Source organism: Carassius carassius, chromosome 36 (genome assembly GCF_963082965.1).
Source record: "Carassius carassius chromosome 36, fCarCar2.1, whole genome shotgun sequence".
Classification (NCBI taxonomy): Eukaryota; Metazoa; Chordata; class Actinopteri; order Cypriniformes; family Cyprinidae; genus Carassius; species Carassius carassius.
Genome location: NC_081790.1, coordinates 17,716,208 through 17,737,092, shown reverse-complemented (window position 1 = coordinate 17,737,092; position 20,885 = coordinate 17,716,208). Strand labels below are relative to the sequence as shown.

The 20,885-nt window shown below is 37.4% G+C and overlaps 1 protein-coding gene and 2 non-coding genes across 3 annotated transcripts; 2 read left to right on the top strand and 1 right to left on the bottom strand.

The window, feature by feature from the left end:
* Nucleotides 1–138: 138 nt before the first annotated feature.
* Nucleotides 139–210, bottom strand: trnaw-cca (transfer RNA tryptophan (anticodon CCA)). The gene has a single exon. It is a non-coding gene; the product is annotated as a tRNA-Trp (tRNA).
* A 410-nt stretch (nt 211–620) lies between these two features.
* trnae-cuc (transfer RNA glutamic acid (anticodon CUC)) lies at nt 621–692 on the top strand. Its single transcript has one exon. It is a non-coding gene; the product is annotated as a tRNA-Glu (tRNA).
* A 289-nt stretch (nt 693–981) lies between these two features.
* Nucleotides 982–11,870, top strand: LOC132117352 (polyunsaturated fatty acid lipoxygenase ALOX15B-like). Its single transcript, XM_059526596.1, has 15 exons — nt 982–1,103; nt 1,960–2,135; nt 3,169–3,382; nt 3,492–3,573; nt 8,127–8,216; nt 8,315–8,430; nt 8,584–8,756; nt 8,851–8,994; nt 9,135–9,338; nt 9,957–10,043; nt 10,164–10,333; nt 10,411–10,532; nt 10,854–10,954; nt 11,065–11,235; nt 11,341–11,870. Exons 2-15 carry the CDS (start codon nt 1,998–2,000, stop codon nt 11,518–11,520), a joined length of 1,992 nt encoding a protein of 663 aa, XP_059382579.1. The 5' UTR covers nt 982–1,103; nt 1,960–1,997; the 3' UTR covers nt 11,521–11,870.
* The last annotated feature ends 9,015 nt before the right edge of the window (nt 11,871–20,885 follow it).

The window sequence follows — 20,885 nt, the reverse complement described above, 5'->3', positions numbered from 1 at the left end:
CAAAAAAAAACCTTAGAGGATGCTCAGATTATTATATGGTGTAACAAAACAAATTTAGAGGACAATAAAAAATGCTATTCGATTTCCTTGATTGCGTTGAATTATAATTGCATGAACAGTGGGGGATTAAAAAGATTTTGACCCCGACGTGATTTGAACACGCAACCTTCTGATCTGGAGTCAGACGCGCTACCGTTGCGCCACGAGGTCTTGTAAAATTCCGTTTTGAATGATTTATTTATATGATCACATTTACTATTGGCAAGTCTAGTGTCACAACTCAAACAATGAGGTCATAGTAGGCTCGCCAGTGGCATTTCACTGATAGTTTAGGAGAACAGGATTACATGTACAAAACGTGCTAAACTTTGCGCCACGTACATTAGTGTGTGCGTTTGAATGTTATTGAAATGTAATCGCAAACATTCTTTCTTAATCTCGAAATAAAGAAAATACAAAAAAACCACATACCGTTTCCTGATGTACATTACAGTATATAATTTAAAGGGGTAACTTCTATGTGGTTTTAGTTGGTAAAACCTGCTGCTTTTTCGCGCGACAAAAAGAATCAAATAGCAATCGAGACGCTATCTTCTGAACATACATACTTTCCCTGCGAGTCCCTGGTGGTCTAGTGGTTAGGATTCGGCGCTCTCACCGCCGCGGCCCGGGTTCGATTCCCGGTCAGGGAACAACGTTTTTTATCCCCGCTCCTCACATCATTTTATTATGTAATTTATTCTGATTATATTTACAATTCACTGATTTCTGTAAAAAAAAAATATTATAAAAACATATTAAAAATATATAATATTTATTTTTTTACATTTGTCAAAAATATTTGGTACATAATTATTTGGTGATCCACTGCACACTTTAAAATGCATTTAACGTTAAATGAAAAGCCAGAATAACTACAGCACATAGGTTACGCACGCCACTTCAGAAAAGACATACACCAAAAATACCAATAACCATAAGCACCAAATATCCGGAAGACAGCGCGACTAGCCCACTCACACACGCGATTGGCGAGTGAGATAAAGTGATAAACCGCGTGCCATAAGTACGCTAGACTCAAGTCTTCAGTGAAAACTGGGAAGGTAAGTAAGCACTTGTACTTGCACTTTAATTGTCTTTTGCGTTGTTGTTTTTACCGAACGTATCATTTTACCGCTTCCATATATATTTTGAAAAAATAATGCACTGGTGAGAAGAAAAGCACAAACATTTGTAATAATCCAATGAGATCTTGTTTTGGTGAGTAACTTACGCGTAGATATTAAGAGCATTTCAAATAAGTTTAAACATTTAAACACAGAAAATGTGTGAATTATTTCGTTGTGTAAATGTTCCTTTAGTTTTTAGATGTAAAGTAGTTTGTATTTTGGCAAATGATAGGCTATAGCATTTACAATTCAAATATGGAATGTCGTTTTTGTCACTTCAATATGCAAACATTTGCAAATTACGACATAAGAGTGTTAACAGTTTCTAAAGAACACAATTAGGGATTAAAAAGAAAGGAGAACATTCCAAAAAATATAGCATTTAGAGAAACGAGAAAATTTAATGCATTCATTTAATGTAGCATATAGGCCTACACAAATAAATAGTAAATATGCTACACTCTGGGTTTTTGATTCATGCACTTGCATGAACAGCAATGGAGCAAATTTGAACCTGCTGTTTACATGCTATCAGTTGATAACATTTGAATATTCCTAGTACCTCCACAAAAAATAATTTTTCTGTTGTTTTATATTCACGCCTCTGCCTTTGCTTTCCATTTATTTTGGGGGTTTTTTGTGTCTTCATTTGCAAATTGTTTTCCATGTCCCTTCCCTGTTTTTAGCTGAAATGGGCTGCCATGCCATGTATTCTTTTCAGCAGTTTTGTGAGTGTGTATATTGTAAAGGTCTGGCTGTTTCCAGTTCACAATACAATTTTCATTTATAGGTCACTTCTTTTAATGCTTGGGAACTCTGGCTTGAGAAATGGATGGCTTTCATGTGACCATTCGAACCTCGGCATCTCCGCTGTCAGGAACGTATAGCAGGGTTTGGATCTCTTTGATTGGTACTCTGTGTGAGAGTCCTCCGGTCAGAGTGGAACACGTTCTCTTGCCAGACTCAGTAAGACAATCACCTATTTTGAGAAGACATCACATGACTCTGTGCACAGATGAAATTAGTTTCATTAAATGTTTTAAAGTTTCCAAATAAAATGCAATTGTAAGAACAGAAGCCCATACAGTTGTAAAAATTAACTTTTTATTAAGGCACGATATTTGACTTTAAATTTATAAAGGTATATTTTTTGCACCACATCAAAAAAAAGCAATGTTGTGCCTTTTTGTGTCAAAAACGAATAAATCATAAATAATAAATACAAAAGCAGTTGTAAATAGCGCACAATATATCATAACACAGTAGTTTTATAAGAAAAACAGATCTTTTATTTTATGTTTATTTTAAAATAATTATTTATTCCTGTGATGGAAAAGCTTATTTTTCAGTATCATTACTCCCGTTTTCGGTGTCACGTGAAGCCAATCTGCCGCTCAAGAAACATTTTTAATTATCATTAATAGTCAAAACAGTTGTGCTGCTTAATATTTTTGTGGTAATCATGATACATTAGTTTCTTTTTGTAATTGTTTTGGTGTAAAGAAAGTTCAGTAGAACAGCATTTATTCGAAATAGAATTTTTTGTAACATTATAAATGTCACCATCACTTTTGACCAATTTAACGAGTCCTTAAAAAAGCGTTTTACCATATTTACCAAAACAGTAGTGTACTTTACAAAGACAATGTGTGACAATGTTCAGCAAGCACTTAACAACATCACACCCTTCAACCAATGCACTTATACGCACACAGAGAGAGTTAAAGAGATGAGAAAACAACTTAATTTTATTCACTGCATTTCACTTCCTGTCTACTTTGCTTTCTATAATCAGAACAGCATATAGCATACTCTAACAGCTACAGTACACTACAGTGTCTGCTGAGGCACTTTAACCCATTCTAAACCTGCCTAGGATATAACATTGCAAATAACTGTTAGATAAGAGAAAAAACAGAGTCATTCACCATGGCAGCATTGACCGGGACACCATCTCACAGGTACACATGCAAATGTGGTGTTTTTCTTTTTGGGACAGGCCTACACAGTTGTTATCAATCCTAAAGAGGAAGTTGGCATAGTGGTTCTGTTAAGACTCCGTCTTGAGGCTCAGCCTGGCTTTCCGGACCTGGATTGGCACTGTCATGATGTGCAGGTAAGACGGAGTCCTGAGGATCCCGAGGTGGAGGTTTTCCCTTGTTATAAATGGATCCGGACAGCAGATGGTTACATCGAGCTTCGGAACGAGAAAGGTGAGCTGCTTCTGTATTCATAATTCTTTCACACTTGTTAATTAGGTAATAATATCCTTTTTATTTCCTTGACTTCATATCCAAATTTTGTGATGTTTACCTTCTCTAGCATGTCTGAAAAAGAAGGAAACATTAGATATCCTAATCAATCACAGGGAGAAGGATCTCCAACAAAAACAACAGTTTCTGAGGTAAAACCTGACTTTTTACTTATTAAAAATAATTATTTACTCATTTTTACTCCTATTGAATCCCTTAGTTCTTCTTTTTCTTTTACTCTGGAAGTCTATGGCAGCCCATAGAACCGCGTGTGGCAATGTTATAAATTTGGCTCACATAAAGAGGACAGTCTCAATATTAACCATAGCAAATTTAGAGTCTCTTATTCAAACTGCCCATGGGTCAAGAGGTATCTCGATTTTGAATTATGCAAAAAATAAAAAAATTCGAAATCATCATATACAGTTTGTCTGATTTACATCAAAAATGGTTCACGCAATCTTCAGGCAATGCTGGCAAAAATTATCAAAAGATTTCCGTTAGACCAAACTGTTCTTGTAAAGCGCGTTAACGAAATTTGCACAAAAATGGACATGAGGCTATATCTTCGCACTTTTTTAGTGGATTCTGTCCAAACTTGGTACAAGTTTTAAAAAACCTGATCTGAAGGAACATACGTATTTTTTATTTTTTCCTTTACAGGACAGTAGAGATATGACAGGAAGTGTGTGGGAGAAAGAGATGGGGGGTGGGAACAGGAAAGGTCCACGAGGCGGGATTTGATGTCAGGACACCTGAAGCACAACCGCACAATATGTCGGCACACTGCCCACAAGAGTATCAGTGTTGATGGCACATGAGTAGTTTTGGCACACTGCCACCTACTGTTCAAAAGATATAAATAATTGACATTTTTGTTTATAATTTTTTTAACAGTTTGACCAAAAATCATGAGATTGATCTTGTTAGATTTGGAGCGGTATACCGAATTTCTTATGTCAGCCATTTTGAGCGTGGACCATTTAGAATTTTGTAGTAAAATATTTTTAGCAATTTTGAATTTTCCAAAAAAAACTTATTCGAACTTGTCATAGACAGTTTGTCCAGTTTTCACTAAAATTGGGTCAGATCATCTAAAGCGCATTTGGGCAAAAAAGTAATGAAAGGCTGTTTGATATGTCAAATTGCTTTTGTAAAGCATGTTAACAAGTTTAAAGTTAGTGCAAAAATTGGATATGAGGCTGTATCTCTGCAAAGACTAAGTGGATTCTGACCAAACTTGCTATGTGTTGTAACAAGCATGACCTGAGGACACATGAGTAGTTTCGGCACAGAGCCACCTTCTAGTCAAAGGATATTAAACTTTAACTTTAACATAAACTTTAGACAAGTTTAGGCTAAATTTAGTTTCCTAATTTTGTTTTCTTCAAGACTGGTCATAACTTTTTTAATTCAGTTATGAAAAGGTAGATTGTTCTTATTTGTATTGGAAAAGTAAGACTGATTACCCCTTGGCAACTGCTGGTTTGTCAAACTAGTTCTTATGACACAGTTTTAACATGCTGGCTAAGTTCACACTGCATGTTTTTAAAGTCATCTGATCACCATTGTTTTCACACTGCACGACTATCTGGGGTAGCATTCGGTTGCTGCTGTGTTCACATTGTATGATGAATCAGTGACAGGAGGTTTCACACTGCAAGAATTTACAATAGGAAGAATTGGTGACGACTCTGGCTGGACCACAGACTACTTTTAACAACTAAACGAGAAGTGTTCAGGAAATAATGCAAGATAACACTTATATGTGATCCATAATGTCTTTCCCCGAACACACAATACCATAGATGACCTCCTTGTTAGCTGGGAAAATTTTATATACACAAATCTTAGTACTTGAAAGTGAATTATATATATTTTTATTATCAAAAAAATAAAATTATAAATACATGTGCATCTCAATAAATTAGAATGTCATGGAAAAGTTCATTTATTTCAGTAATTCAACTCAAATTGTGAAACTTGTCAAATCAAATCAAGTCTGCTTTATTGTCAATTCTTCCACATGAACAGTACATACATACAGAGAATCGAAACTGCTTTACTCTCAGACCCCCGGTGCATACAGATAACACTAACAGTAGAGCCTAAAATCTAGATCAAATATAAAATATAAGAAACAACTATACAATAAGGGAATGTAAAAAAGACATAATAAAATTACAAATAAAGTTAAATAAAGCAGTGCAAGGCACATGGCAGATAGAGTGCAAATCTGTGAAGTGAACAAACAGTGCAGATAAAAGGTCTTTAGTGCAAAAAGGAAGCTTATTCAGTCTGATAAATTGACAAAGGGCTAAAGAGCAGTTATTTTATTTAACTGACTGAAGAGGTAGTAGAATGATGTCAGTTCCGTGCTGAATGAGGTAGTGAGCAGACCAATGCTGCACAAAGTGACTGGTGCATGCCATCATATATAAGTGGGGGGGGGGTGGATGGACCTGGGGATGTGGGATCCTGGGGGGGGGGGGGGGGGGGGTCATAGTTCAGTGGTGCCTGGGGCAGAGGAGGGACGGGGGGCAAGTTCGGGAGCGAGTTCAGCTTCCTAACAGAACATCCTGAGGGATCAAGCTGTCCTTCAATCTGCTGGTCCTGGCCTGGAGACTCCGCAGTCTCCTCCCTGATGGCAGCAGACTGAAGTAGCTGTGTAACAGGTGGGTGGGATTACCTGCGATGCAGAGGGCTTTGCGGGTGAGACGGGTTCCATAAATGTCCTGGATGGAGGGGAGAGAGACACCAGTGATCTTCTCAGCAGCTCTCACTATGCTTTGCAAAGTCTTCCGGCAGGACTCATTGCAGGCACCATACCACACAGTCATGCAGCTCGTCAGAATGCTCTCGATGGTGCCTCTGCAGAAGGTGCACATGATGGGGGGTGGGGCTCTGGCTCTCCTCAGTTTGCGGAGGAAGTAAAGACGCTGCTGTGCTTTCTTGGCCAGTGCTGCTGTGTTTTCAGTCCAGGAGAGGTACTCTGTGATGTCCACACCTAGGAACTTGGTGCTGCTCACTCTCTCCACAGTTGCACCGTTGATGGTCAGAGGAGCATGCTCAGTGTGCACTCTCCTGAAGTCAACAACAATCTCCTTCGTCTTCTCCACGTTCAGAGAGAGATTGTTGTCACTGCACCACCCGGCCAGGTGGCTCACCTCGCTCCTGTAGTTTGTCTCATCTCTGTTGCTAATGAGACCCACCACAGTCGTGTCATCCGCAAACTTAATGAAGAGGTTGGAGATGTGTGACGGTGTGCAGTCGTGCGTCAGCAGAGTGAAGAGGAGGGGGCTCAGCACACATCCTTGAGGGGCCCCAGTGTTCAGTGTGATGGTGCTGGATGTGTTGCTGCCGACCCGTACTACCTGAGGTCTTCCAGTCAGAAAGTCCAATAGCCAGTTGCACAGCGAAGTGTTGAGCCCCAGCTGGGCCAGTTTGTTAATGAGCTGTTGAGGGATGATTGTGTTGAATGCTGAACTGAAGTCTATGAACAGCATTCTGACGTATAAGTCCTTTTTGTCCAGATGTGTGAGTGCTGAGTGGACAGCAGTGGCGATGGCATCATTGGTCGAACGGTTGGACTGATATGCAAACTGGAAAGGGTCCAGGGAGGGGGGGAGGGCAGACTTGATGTGGTGCATGACTAGCCGTTTAAAGCACTTCATGAGGATGGGGGTAAGTGCAACAGGACGGTAGTCATTGAAGCAGGATGGAGATGGCTTCTTCGGAACTGGAATGATGGTGTTAGTTTTGAAACATGTGGGAACAACTGCCTGACTAAGTGAGATGTTGAAAATGTCTGTGAAGACATCAGTGAGTTCTGCTGCACAGTCTCTCAGTACAAGCCCAGGAATGTTGTCAGGACCTGGAGCTTTGCGTCCATTGATCCTGCTGAAGGATCTCCTCACGCTGTCTGGGGTCAGCGTCATCACCTGGTCGCCGGGAGGAGGTGGAGTCTTCTGTGCAGTGGTGCTGTTTTGTTGCTCAAAGCGAGCGAAGAAGGTGTTCAGCTCGTTCTGCAGAGAGATGTTGTTGTCACAGGTGGGGGCCTGTAGTCCATAATGGTCTGTAACCCTGGCACAGGCTCCTAGTGTCTCTGCTGTCACTGAATTGATGAGCTATCCTCCTGGAGGGCTGTCTCTTAGCCTCTCTGATGCCGCGGGACAGGTTGACCCTGGCTGTTCTCAGGCCCACCTCATCTCCAGCTCTGAAGGCAGCATTCCATGTCTTCAGGAGTCTGCCGACCTCCCCTGTCATCCAATCATCATTTGATGATTTTAGCTCACATTTAACAAAACCCCAACAATTCACTATCTTGTTAATTGATATCTGTGGCATTGTGCTGTGGGATAAAACTGCACATTTTAGAGAGGCCTTTTATTGTGGCCAGCCTAAGACACACCTGTGCAATAATCATGCTGTCTAATCAGCATCTTGATATGCCACACTTGTGAGGTGGATGGATTATCTCGGCAAAGGAGAAGTGCTCACTAACATAGATTTAGACAGATTTGTAAACAATGAGAGAAATTGGCTTTTTATGTACATAGAAAAAGTCTTAGATCTTAGTTTAGCTCATTAAGAATTGGGTCAAAACCAAAAGTGTTGCGTTTATAATTTTGTCCAGTGTAGTTTATTGTTTTTGTCCTCCCATCTTTTTTCACAGTTAACAAAGATGTAATTTTTTTTTCTGTAGGTGGGGCACATTTGTTGAAGGTGGTCCTCACTGTGTAGATATGACCAGTGTTACAGCTCTAGGACCAAACTTGAGTTACGTCCGTCAACGGTAGGGCTTTAGCTCTCATTACAAGCTAGACTGATATTCATTTATTCTTATGTAATATGAACTGAATTTGACAATGAAATGTTCTGCTTGTCTTTTAGCCCAGTTAACAATGTGCACTACTTAAAGAGTTTAACTGAAAGAAGAACATCTTGGAGCAGCCTACAGGAACTTGAGACATTCTTCCTTTTCAATGGAAGGGAGAACACAATTGCCAGTATGCTAAACAAATAGAATTTATTTTACAATGAATTAAAATAAATAAATGATGATGATGATGATGATGATGACATTGTAGTAGTAGTAGTAGTAGTAGGAATATTTGATTATTATTTGTAATATTTAAATTGAATTTTTTTTTATACCATAGAATATGTTCAGGCTCATTGGAAAGACGATGCATTCTTCGGATATCAGTTCCTCAATGGTTGCAATCCTCTGTTGATCAGACAGATCCATAACCTGCCACCTAACCTGTCTGTTACTTCAGAGATGGTCAGACCTTTTTTACCAGAGGACTCATCACTGGGACAGGAGATGGAGGTGCGAACAAGAGTCCAAGTGTAAGATTACAGAGCATTTTGACATTTTTAACAGAACATTATAGTTATGTAACTACATGATGCATTTTGCACAGAGAGGACATGTGTTTCTTTTGGATTATGAAGTACTGGATCAGCTGCCTGCTAATACTGTCAATGACAAACAGACCTTCTTGGCTGCTCCTTTATGCCTGCTGCATTACACCCGACAAGGAGAACTAAAGCCCATTGCCATACAAGTAAAAATTTTAACCACTTTGTAATTATAATTGTCACCAATCTCTGAGTAGTTATGTGATGTCTTCTCAAAAATATCTTTTGTCTGAATTTTATTGACCAACTGAATGCTGAATTCAAGACCCTGATCTTAATATTTTAGCTTCAACAGGCTCCTGGTCCACAGAATCCTGTTTTCTTGCCCTCTGATTCTGCACCGGATTGGTTGTTAGCGAAGATGTGGGTTCGTAATTCAGATTTCCAGGTCCATCAGCTACTTACCCATTTCTTGCGCACTCATCTTTTTGGTGAGGTGTGCTGTACTGCAACGTTCAGACAGCTTCCCGAGATTCATCCTCTTCACCAGGTACAAAGCAGCTCAGACACAGAACCAAGCAGTCATGACTTTGACCATTAGGGGACACCATTTACTTGTTGTTGTTTTTCCTGTGCAAGCGGTCCTGAAGGACAAGGGTGATTTCTTAATTATTTGAGAATGAAAATATGGAAGCCCCCCAAAATATCTTGCTTTGGTAAATAGTAATTATGGTCACACTTTATTTTAAGATCTGACTCTCACCATTAACAAACTATTAACTATGAATTTTGCTTCAATAACTCCTAATTTGCTGTGGATTAATAATATTAAGGTAGTCGTTAAGTTTAGGTATTGGGTATGATTAGAGATGTAGAATATGGTCGCTCAGAATAGGTGCTTTATAAGTAATAATAAACAGTGTAGTATATGTTAATAATGTTAATAAAACAATTACATTTTCTTTTTTTTTGTCGTTCTAGACGTGCAACATAAAATATTAGAAAGGCACTACAGTTTAAAAAAAATGTCACAGTCATTTTTATTTAGTTTGCTTTAAGGGCTTCCATGATTTTGATCATTTTGATATTTTTAAGGAGTTGAGTCTCATTTATTAGATGGTTAAATGCTTTAGCTGCTAAACTTATGAATTGTGCTTCTGTTTTTCAGCTTCTGATGCCTCATTTACGGAGCACTCTTCAGATTAACATTCAGGCTAGATTCACTCTTCTGACCACTAAAGGGGTTTTTGACAAGGTTGGTTTGTTTATTCTTGTCTGTATACTCTGTAATAAAGGAAGTGAAAGACAGAATCTGTTTTATTTTTCATTGTTATCTAACCTCATTTTTTATGTTTTTTATTTCTGTTCTCTATAGTCAATTGCCTGTGGTCTGGAGGCAATATCAATGCTGATTGCACGAGAAACTCAACGTCTCCGCTACAGCTCAATGTGTGTGCCAGAAGACATAAAAGCACGAGGACTGGATGCCCTACCTATCTGCTATTATGCACAAGATGCACTCAGGGTCTGGGAAGCTCTACATAGGTATGTACTTCAGCATTATCTGAATCAGAGTCTTCTTTAGGTTTGAAGTAAGCACATGATTTGCATTTTCCATGCAGGTTTGTTGCAGGTTGGACTCGTTTGTATTACTGCAATGATGAGGACATCCAGAATGACTGTGAACTACAGAACTGGATTTGGGAGATTTTCACAGAGGGATTCCTCGGCCTCAGTCACATAGGTTCAAGAAGAGAACTGTTACGAATTTTGTTCTCATGCATAAGGGTCAACCACATGTACACAATTTTGTCATGTCTTTTAATTAATTAAAAAACACACCTGTTTTAAAATTTCTGAATTAAAATAATTGTGAATTTTTTTTTATGACAAGGAAAGGTTAGTTCAGGTTATAAATGCCATGTGGTGAATAAACATTATGAATCAATAACATAATAACATGTCATTGACCCATACAATTTTTGTCTCATCTACTTACTTTCTTCTTCATAGAGAAACAAAAATGCTTAAATTGATCTTTGCTTTCCCTTCACATGTTCTCCAGGAGCTCCACAGTCATTTCAGACTGCGGCTGAGATGTGCAAGTTTGTTACCATGGTGATCTTTTCCTGCTCAGCACTTCATGCAGCTGTGAACTTCTCTCAGGTATGTTCAGTTATTATTAATATGACGGAGGTGCTCAGGAACAGCTTATTATGTCTCCTTAGCTCATTCAAATTCACTAAACTCATCTCAACCCTCATCTACACATTTAGCTGGATTATAACATTTGGATACCAAACAGTCCATCGGCCATGTCACGTCCACCTTCTCAGACCAAAGGCTCAGTGTCTGAGGAGGATATTTTGTCCTTCCTGCCTGAAGTGAACTCCTCTTGCAATGTCCTTAGTATCCTGTCTCTACTGTCACAACCTGCCATTGACTTTGTAAGTGATAACACAATTTCCAGAGTAACGCTGCATGGAATTTACACTGAATATTTACTATAGGATGCAGACATGATGTTCATCAAGCCATTCATTTCTCTGTAGGTGCCCTTGTGCCATTATAATGAGTGGTACTTCAGCAGTGGTGCAATTGCCAAGCTTGTGGAGGAGGTCCAGAGAGAGCTGAAAATGATAGCAAAAGACATCGCAGACAGGAACAGCCAGCTTGAGTTGCCCTATCCTTACCTGTCTCCAGACCGTATTGAGAACAGTGTGACTATTTGAGTTCAGTGTCAAATTAAGTCATTTATTGTATCTGTAAAGCCACTTATTTGCAGAACTACAACTTGGTGTTAATTTGCTTTTATTTTGTATAACTTGCATTACACTTGAGCCTGCATTAAACATGTATGCATCTTAAGTTAGTTAGTTCTTTTGTCTCAGTTTTAACTATAAATACATTTACATCTTTAAGCGTTTCAAGTTTGATATTCATTGCTTGATTTTACAGCAGGCTATACTGTTGATTAAGAATCAGCTTGACTTTTTTTTTCTTTTTTACAGGTTCATATAATGAATAACTGCATCACTCAGTTTAACTCAAAATGACAATGGCAAAAGAAGGTTTTAACCTGTTTATCCTGAATTTACCAAATGTTTTTGGAAATGAGGCACAATAAAAAATATTCTGTTCACAAGAGAGATTTACCTTGATTTTTCTTTGTTTTCATCACATTTCATCTCAAGCCAGTTCTTTGTCGAAACCATAGGTTGAAACTAGGGGATGGGACAAGTGTGGGGGGAAAAATCAGTGTATAAAATCCTTCTTTTTTATATATAACTAAATAAATTATTAATGAAGTTATGTTCAAATCGTTTTATTAGACCGTCAAAAAAATAAAGAATTCTATTTGAATAATAATAAAAACAAATTCTATATATACAACTGTCTGAAAGTCGTCCAGGCCACAAGGGGCGGTAGTGTTCAGGAGACCTGTGTGGAAACAGTCAGCATGCCATGCAGCATGCCCAAGGCCCTTCCCCAAATGGCACACTCCGGACTTGTGGACTTCCTCAGAGTCCACACTTCGGTGACGTCATGTAGTGCAGACCTATAGGGCCCTTAGCGCGAGTCCGCGAGGGTGCATTGAGAGGTATTTTGGGACAGACTCGATCGTCACGCCGGAAACAGGAAGAAGGTCTGGTTGACTTATCCCTCTCCATACGGAGCTGAATAAACTTAAAGGTCATCTCATCAGTCCCTTTATTAGAAAAATATCACAAATATCATTAAACAAATTACAGTCTTTAGCATAGAGAACAGGATTAATTTTAATTTCCCAAATAATATGTCCATGTGAAATACACAGCCTGCTTTTACAGTTCTATAATTGTAAATGCCACCTGGGCATTAGAATAGATGTCATGGTTATTTAAATGATAAATACATTTGTACATAATAATACATAATGTTAAATTTTAACACAAAATTAAAATGAGTTTGAAAAAAATGTATAGGTTTCAATATTCATACTACGTTTATATGACTCATAAAGCCATGACATTCGGTTCTATTTATGTAATGAATCATAATGCGATCGTATTATTTAACGCGCTATTATTATGTTTGAGATATCAACTGGTCGATAATGTTTGTATAACTGTAAGTAACAACTGGTAAAATGTACGCCTATGTCATAAAAAACATTGATACTTTTACACTTAAATATTCTCTTCTCAGCCATGTTTACAGTCCGTGAGCGAAATATCCTCCCATCTGTTATCTGATTGGTCTTTCGCAAGGATTCCTGGGTAGTTGAAGTGCGTGGAGCCTGCTTCTATGCGGGCTTCGCGGAAGACCGCTTCAAGGGTACAAAGGGGGCGCTGCTGAGCACACTTCGGAGCGTTAAAATACTGAATGGGACGGATAATTTTAGAATTTTGTGAAAATTGTAATGATAGTAGTTGCAGTCATAGGGCTTCTTTACTCATACAAGAAATCGGCTCATTACAGACACTATAAATGCGTTCATGTGCACCTGAGGGTGTGTTAAGAATGTAGGAGAGTGCCCTGCTTAAATCCCGTAATGTACGATAATTTTAGAATTTTGTGAAAATTGTAATGATAGTAGTTGCAGTCATAGGGCTTCTTTACTCATACAAGAAATCGGCTCATTACAGACACTATAAATGCGTTCATGTGCACCTGAGGGTGTGTTAAGAATGTAGGAGAGTGCCCTGCTTTAAAGCCAATGAGAACTAGTTGCGGTCCATGAACATCAACATCTGGCAACACGCAGGATTCCGATGACAGCGGCTCAGATGTGGAGTTAACTGCACCACGCAGCAACAGCTAAATTCTTTCTTCACTGGACGCGACAAAGCAAGGGTTAAAAATCATTTTAATATGTTTTAATATGCGACGCAGACAGTCACTGCAAATAATGGTATGTATTTTTTCTCACTGCTTCTGTCCAACAATACGCCTTGTTATCTATTCTGGTAATTTGCAGGTCGTGTCAAAATGTTCTTGGTTTAGAATAGATAAATAACACTTTTGACTCGTGTACGATAATTTTCTTCCAAATACGATAATTTTGAACTTCTGGTACGATACTTGGACATTTCCAATCTGGCAACACTGACGAGACCGAAAGTCCACATGAAGTGCGCGATTTGGGACAGGGCCTTGGTGGCGCAGGCGCTAGTGGCGTACTTTAGTATCATGCAGTCCTCCTGTTTCCAACCGTCATCCAACCCAACTGTTGACACCTGTTCGTATATCTAAAACCATTTTAAGGTCAGTTTGTGTAAAAAAACATATTAATTGCATGAGTTAATCTAACCACTTAATAACGTTTATGACAGGAGAAAGTATTTCTATGAATAATTCATATTTATAGTAATGTCTCGACACTCAAGCTAGTTTATGTTGAAATATTGTTACGCGTGTTGTAAATAAATTCCAATTTAGTGCTAATATTGTTAGAATTTACAATATAAGTCGGTTTTTACCGTGTGCAAGTTATATTGTAGCATGTAACATCGACAGATTGACTCGGTTGCATCTGCAGTGGGTAACGTTAGTAGTTTTGTTTATTTTTAATTTTTTTAACGAAAGGGTAAGCTTTCAAATTACATTTTAAACATGTAGCACACAATTAGGTGGCAGGGAGGCTATTTCATAAATTAAAATATTATTTTGTCATCTCCAGACCAGTTTAAAAGTTAAAAACTACTGCTTTTTTAAAGCACTGTTTGACCATTGGGTGGCGCACTAGTCCATGTAACAAAACTCATTACCATTCTAGTGAGAAATATGTAATCTATAATGATAATAATAATAACAATAAGACTCGTGAAAGGTCGATGAACAACATTTATAAAGTGTGTGTGGCATGAACATGATCATTCAACAGAATATCTTCTTGGAGATAATGCCTTTTAGATTAAGTTACATTGAAATATAATAAACAATTGTAAAATGTTTGTTTAAAAATAATTTTAATAACATTGACTGTACGTGCTTTCATTTTCTTTTCTTGAAATGAAATACGAATCCATGTGTTTAGGGGGTGTAGCGTGAGGGCAAAAATGTCCTCAAACTAGGGTTGCCACCTATGTCTGATAAAAAACCTGGACATACTGTATCGATGACCTGACTGCTTTGCTCACAAGTGAAAATGTACATTAGATATTAAACGTTAGACCCACAAGACAAAATTGGCCTTTGTGCAGTAAGATTGTGCATAGTCGAGACTCGTGAATATTTTAAACGTCTCAAGTATTCTCACTTATCTTCCTTAAATTGTAGTTTGCCTGATTGCTTAGAAACTGGTGCTTGTGCTTGCTTTTGCTTCCTCTTTGCTAAAGAAATAGAGTGATGGCATGATTAGATTTGCATTTACTATACCTAAACCACATCTTTAGCCACTTTTATTTAGTATGTCTCAATCAGACATTGGAATAACAAAATCATACATAAATAGGCCTTAGTTTACCTAGTCTTCTATCTATACTTGGCGTTTTCCTTTGCTGCAGCTATCAGTGGTTTCTGTTTTTCAATGAATGTCTTGAATTCAGTGCATGACAATTTGAAATTGAAACTGACCTGAAGCTCAGACTTTACCATTGCAACTGACAGTCTGTTTCTTTTATCGGACCAAACATCCTCTATATGACTGAACACTCTATGCATAGGCATCACTGACTGGTATGGAAAAAACAAAAGCAACCAGAGGCGCTGCACAAGATCCCGGGCCCTATGCATAGGGCCCTATGCCAGACTTCCAGACTTTTCAAGGGCCCTTTCTTCCTTTCGGGCCCTGGTAATCAGTACTGGTTTTACCCCCAGTCCAGCGCCCCTAAACTAACGTACTTTCAACAGCTCGGTGGATTCAGTTGCCCTGCTAAACTTTTAACTGAGCATACAGAGCAAATAGCATATAGTGGATCACCTGGTGTTTGCTTTAGCCATGTGGAGTAATTGTAATTTTTCATCCAGGCATTAGTAAGGTAGGTCGAACGTTTCATTTTCTTTTTTTACTGGCCTTTCAGTCTTTGTTGACACACTGTCATCTTCGTCCTCCGTCTCGCCACCCATGTTTAAACTAACAAACGATGTTGATGACGTACAAACTTCTTTTTTTTTTTTTTTTTTTTTTTTTTTACTCATGTGTACGGTTTATTGACATACAGAAAAAAATTATTTAACAATTTGTTGTAACCCACTCTTGACCAAAATTTAATTATTAAAACTTTTAAAAACTAAAAAAAAAAGAATTACAAAATTGTTCATTATTTCAGTATTAGAAACAACTAATTTTCTCTATGGAATAGGCCTATATATATATATATATATATATATATATATATATATATATATATTTATATATATAAAAATAATAATAATAATAAAAAAAAGACTCCTGAAAGTAGCCTAGTTCTTTTTTTTTTTTATTATTATTATTATTATTTCCAACATTGTACATGTAATAATACAATATAAACAAATATTTCACACTCACATATAATACTCATTATGTATTACTTAAAAGAAAGGGAAAAAAATAAAACAAAATAGAAACAGAAAGAGGTATAGCCTACTTGTATAATCAAAATACAGAGGAGGAGTTTAAATCTTTGTAGATGTCCATAGTTCTGGTTGCTTTTCGGTTGGAAAGTCCTTGCAGTGTTTCAAAGTAAATCTTCATGTCAGCCTTAAAATGGAAGATGTTGGGTATCCTTTCAGACCATTTACATTTGTGTATATAGAACTTACCAAGTAATATAATAAGATTTAACATAAAAATGTAACTCTTTTCTATATCCTTTTTGTCATAATAAAAAATAACATCTCTTTTCTCTATGGGAATTTTAAATCCACTTAACCTATTAAATAAAAATTCCACATCAATCCAAAAGAATTTAACATAGATACATTCAAAGAAATTCATTGCAGGGCAATGAATTAGGCATCTGAAAAATGTATTATTACATTTCCTATCTTTAATATCAACACCATTTAGCAAAACCTGTTTTTTAAACATTGATTGCCTAAAAGGTTCACTACTACCTCGCAAAAGTCTTAAAAAACCTGCTGGTATTGCATCAAAAACAATGCTATATTCTCGTGGAGATATTGGAATCCCAAATGTCTTTAAAAATTCAGTATATGTAAATAAGTAGCCCTCTTTATTTATCAGTTGTGAGACCATTAGAATATCATTTTTAACCCAATTGTCATAGAAGATTGATTTATTCTTATATTTAACTGTTTTATTATTCCAAATTAACTGTTTGTGGGGGGAAATGTTGTGTTTGTATATAAGAAGCCAACATAAAAGAGCCTGTCTATGAAAATTGGATAGCTGTATTGGGAGCTTGTTAACCTCAAAGTCACATTTTAAAAGGAACTCTATACCACCAACTTTTTCAAAAATAAGATTAGGAATTATGTACCATAGTTTGTCTGTATTCTTAATATAATTTTTTATCCAATTCAACTTGAAAATTGTATTAGAAGTACCAAAATCAAGCACATTCAAACCTCCTTGATTATAAGAATTACATAAAATATTTTTATTTAAATAGTGTGACTTGTTTTTCCATATGAAGTTAAATAAAGTGGAATCAATTTTTTTTTAAGATTTTGGTACATCTAATACTTTTGCAGGATAGACTAAACGAGACAACCCCTCAGTTTTGGACAAAAGAACTCTACCTTTGAGTGACAAATCCCTCATGAGCCACATATCAAATTTCTTATTAATTTTTCCCATAAGGGGTTGGAAATTGGATTGCACTCTGTCCGATGGATTTTTACATATATTGATACCAAGATATGTAACTTGCTCCCTAATTGGAATACCTTCAAATTCGGTTAAATGAGTATCATTCTCTTTAAGTGGAAAAAGAGTACATTTTTTTACATTTAAAGATAAACCTGAAGCTTTGGAAAAGATATTGAGACAATATATAACCTTTTTTACCTGTGATATATCTTTTAAAAAAATAGCTGTATCATCAGCAAGCTGACAGCATTTAATTACTTTTTCCATAATTTTGATGCCTTGAAAAGAATCATTATGTATATATAGAGCCATTGTTTGCATGACCAGAAGAAATAGGAACGGAGCCGCTGGATCTCCTTGTTTTATGCCCCGGGAGATGCTAAATCTACGAGTAGTTCCCCAAGGAAGTTTAACTGAGCTATTGCAGTCACTATATAAAGTTTGTATTGCCCTTTTAAAATATTGACCAAAACCAAAAAAATCTAGTACACTGAGGGTTCTATTTTGGTTTCTTCCACATTGTCTAGTAACTCATTTGAAATAAGCCAAAAGTCAATCCTGGATCTCTTAGATAAATCTTTATTGTTCCAAGTGAACTGGATTTGCTGTGGATTTTTAAGTCTCCATATGTCACAACAGTTTAGATGCATGCATAGATTATTAAACTCTCCATAAGTGCCTCTTAAGGATCTTTGAGGTTGACAGTCTTTTATGGGGTCACTTATGCAGTTCCAATCGCCCCCCAAAATTAGTTTAGCGTTGATGAAAGAATTCAATAACTCGTTTATTAGTTCATCCAATTTCGCAAAAAGGTGTGTGTTTCTATTACTATTATTATGACCATATATATTGCCCATAATGAAAATATTCTCCATATATTCAATAACTAAAATGACCCATCTTCCTGAATCATGAACAACATTTTTAAGGATTTTCCCCTGAAAGGAGCCCTTTAATATGGCAACGCCAGCAGATTTGCTGTTTCCATAAGCCATCCAGATATTGTCACCCCACTGATTTTTCCAGAAATTAAAATCTGAAGCTAAGGCATGCGTTTCTTGTAGAAAGTAAAAATCTGCCTTGAAAGATTTACAAAATAAAAATACAGCTTTCCTCTTAATCTGTTCTCGTATACCTCTCACGTTAAGTGAATAAAATGACAAAGACAACTTGAAAAGTAGAACAAGTTAACTCCAAAAGAAAAAGAAAAAGCCTGAGCTTTAAATATAACAAAGAAAGAAAATGATTTTCTTCACCTTTTTTTCCTAATTAGAACAAGCAAACTTGGGTTTATAAATCTGACTTTTTAACTGTCAAACAAATATGCTATAACAGCATATCTCTAAACGTAGCCTATTAAGGATAGGCTAACTGAACTTCTCAACAAAAATAAATAGGAAACTTCACTTTTAGATCACGTCAGAACTATCATTCATTACATTTTTATTTCTTTACCCTCAATGATGGCTTTGGCTCCGACGAAGAAGGCTTTTCTCCCTTGCTTCCGTGCCTCTTCAATCTGTGGCCACAGTTTAGTGCGTGTCTCTTTGTCATTTGTAGTTAAGTCTTCTCCGAATTTTAACTTCTTTATCTTGAGGAATTCCGAATTCTTTGCGCATTTCCATACTTTTTCTTTGGTCGATCTAGATGTAAATCTTGTTATCACCGGTCGAGTTTTACCATCCTCTCTCCTCCCGATCCTATGGCTTACATCAATTTGGGTGCGAAGATCTTCTTCGGGGTCTTGAATGACTGCCTTACAGATGTCAATCACACGCTGTTTTACGTCTTCACCTTCCCGCTCTGGTAAGCCGTACAGCCTCAGGTTCCATCTTCTGTGATAGCGTTCCATTTCATTCAATCTGTCATCCAGGCCTGTTATTTACTTCTGATGGTCATCACTTGCACTTTTAACCGTTGTTATTTCTGTTTTCATGTCTTGAACTTCTTTGAAGAGAAACTCCCAAGACTCCTTTAAGGCTTCGATGGAGTCCGCATTTTTCTTTATCTGGCCTGAAAGATTGTCCGCGTTCTCTTTTATTTTTTCAGCCACAAGCCTCACGATGTTATCTTGCAGCTCAGAGAGTGTAGGTTCAACTTTCCCTCTCTTTGCTACCGGAGTGCAGGGAGCTGACTCGGGAAGAGAGACAACTCCTCCGTCAGAGTTAGTGTAGGAATGTATATCACCTGCTTTAACAACTTCCATAACATCCTCCGTCACATCTCTGTTCTCATTGGTGAATGAAAGCGTCTTGTTTGTTTTTTTACCTTGATCTCTTGCTCTTTTGTCTGTCATCTTTGAGTTTGTTTCCTTTTTACCCCTTAGCAACTGTGCTAAATAGTCTGCTTAAATCAAACTCACGCTGAAAAAGTGTCCAAATCGTCCTCTTGTTAAGACAGCAATATAAATATATATTTCCAATTGTTTGCACTGATCGAATTTAACTTTTAAGGTGAGAAAATCATTTATTTTTCTTTAGCCTTGAATATTGCCAACTGTCTCGGCCGCCATCTTAGCCAGCCACGTACAATCTTCTTCACTGCCGCCTGTAACTGCCTAGCTGCCATGACAGACGCGCTAGATGACGTAGTTTACGTCAAGTCACACGAAACGCCCGTCCCAGAGCCAATGATAGCGCATTCTACACACAAGAGACACCCTATGAGAGACACCGACCACTCTGTGCACAATGCACAGGCTTTTTAAAGTGAGAAAATAGTAAATAGAACATACATATTCACGTTGCCTTTCGAAAACCGGGACATTCAGTGTCCCGGGAGAGTGGATAAATTTCCCGGGACAGGTTATTAAAAAGAAGGACAATCCCGGTAAAACCGGGACAGGTGGCAACCCTACCTCAAACAGATAGATTTCCCTCATCTTCTAGTTGTAGAAAGCTGCTTGCTTTGAAAGGGACTTCTGTGTGAGCTTTGCTTCTTACATCAAGAAACTGTTGACATTGGACCCTTATCCCCTGTAAAATTATGCTGAAATATTGCTAAACTGACTGCACTTTAAATTAGTAAATTAAAACTTGCAACAATTTACAGTATTACATTAATAAGTGATCATGAATAGTTTGTTCAGCCCTATTTTTGTGCCGTTAGTAAACCAAATGAAATATTTTGACTGGAAGAATTGCTAGTAATGACAAGCAGTAACAAAATGTCATGATTATTTTACAGGAAATGACATCAGAAGGCCACCATTTCCTCTTCAGTTCTTTGTATGGTGTAGGAAAGGTAATTATCATCCTTCTTATAGTTCACTACGGAAACATTATACATTCACAAATATAATACAGTTGTCTTACCTATGGGTCTTGTAGGACCTGGACCATGTGACCACTAAGCCAC

Bases quoted from the DNA above. Each gene is read 5' to 3' on its own strand.
- LOC132117352 (XM_059526596.1), top strand. From the start codon at position 1,998: ATGGATGGCTTTCATGTGACCATTCGAACCTCGGCATCTCCGCTGTCA. The intron at 2,136-3,168 runs GTAAGACAATCA...TTTTTGGGACAG, and splicing joins ACGTTCTCTTGCCAGACTCA to GCCTACACAGTTGTTATCAA. The intron at 8,217-8,314 runs GTAGGGCTTTAG...CTTGTCTTTTAG, and splicing joins TTGAGTTACGTCCGTCAACG to CCCAGTTAACAATGTGCACT.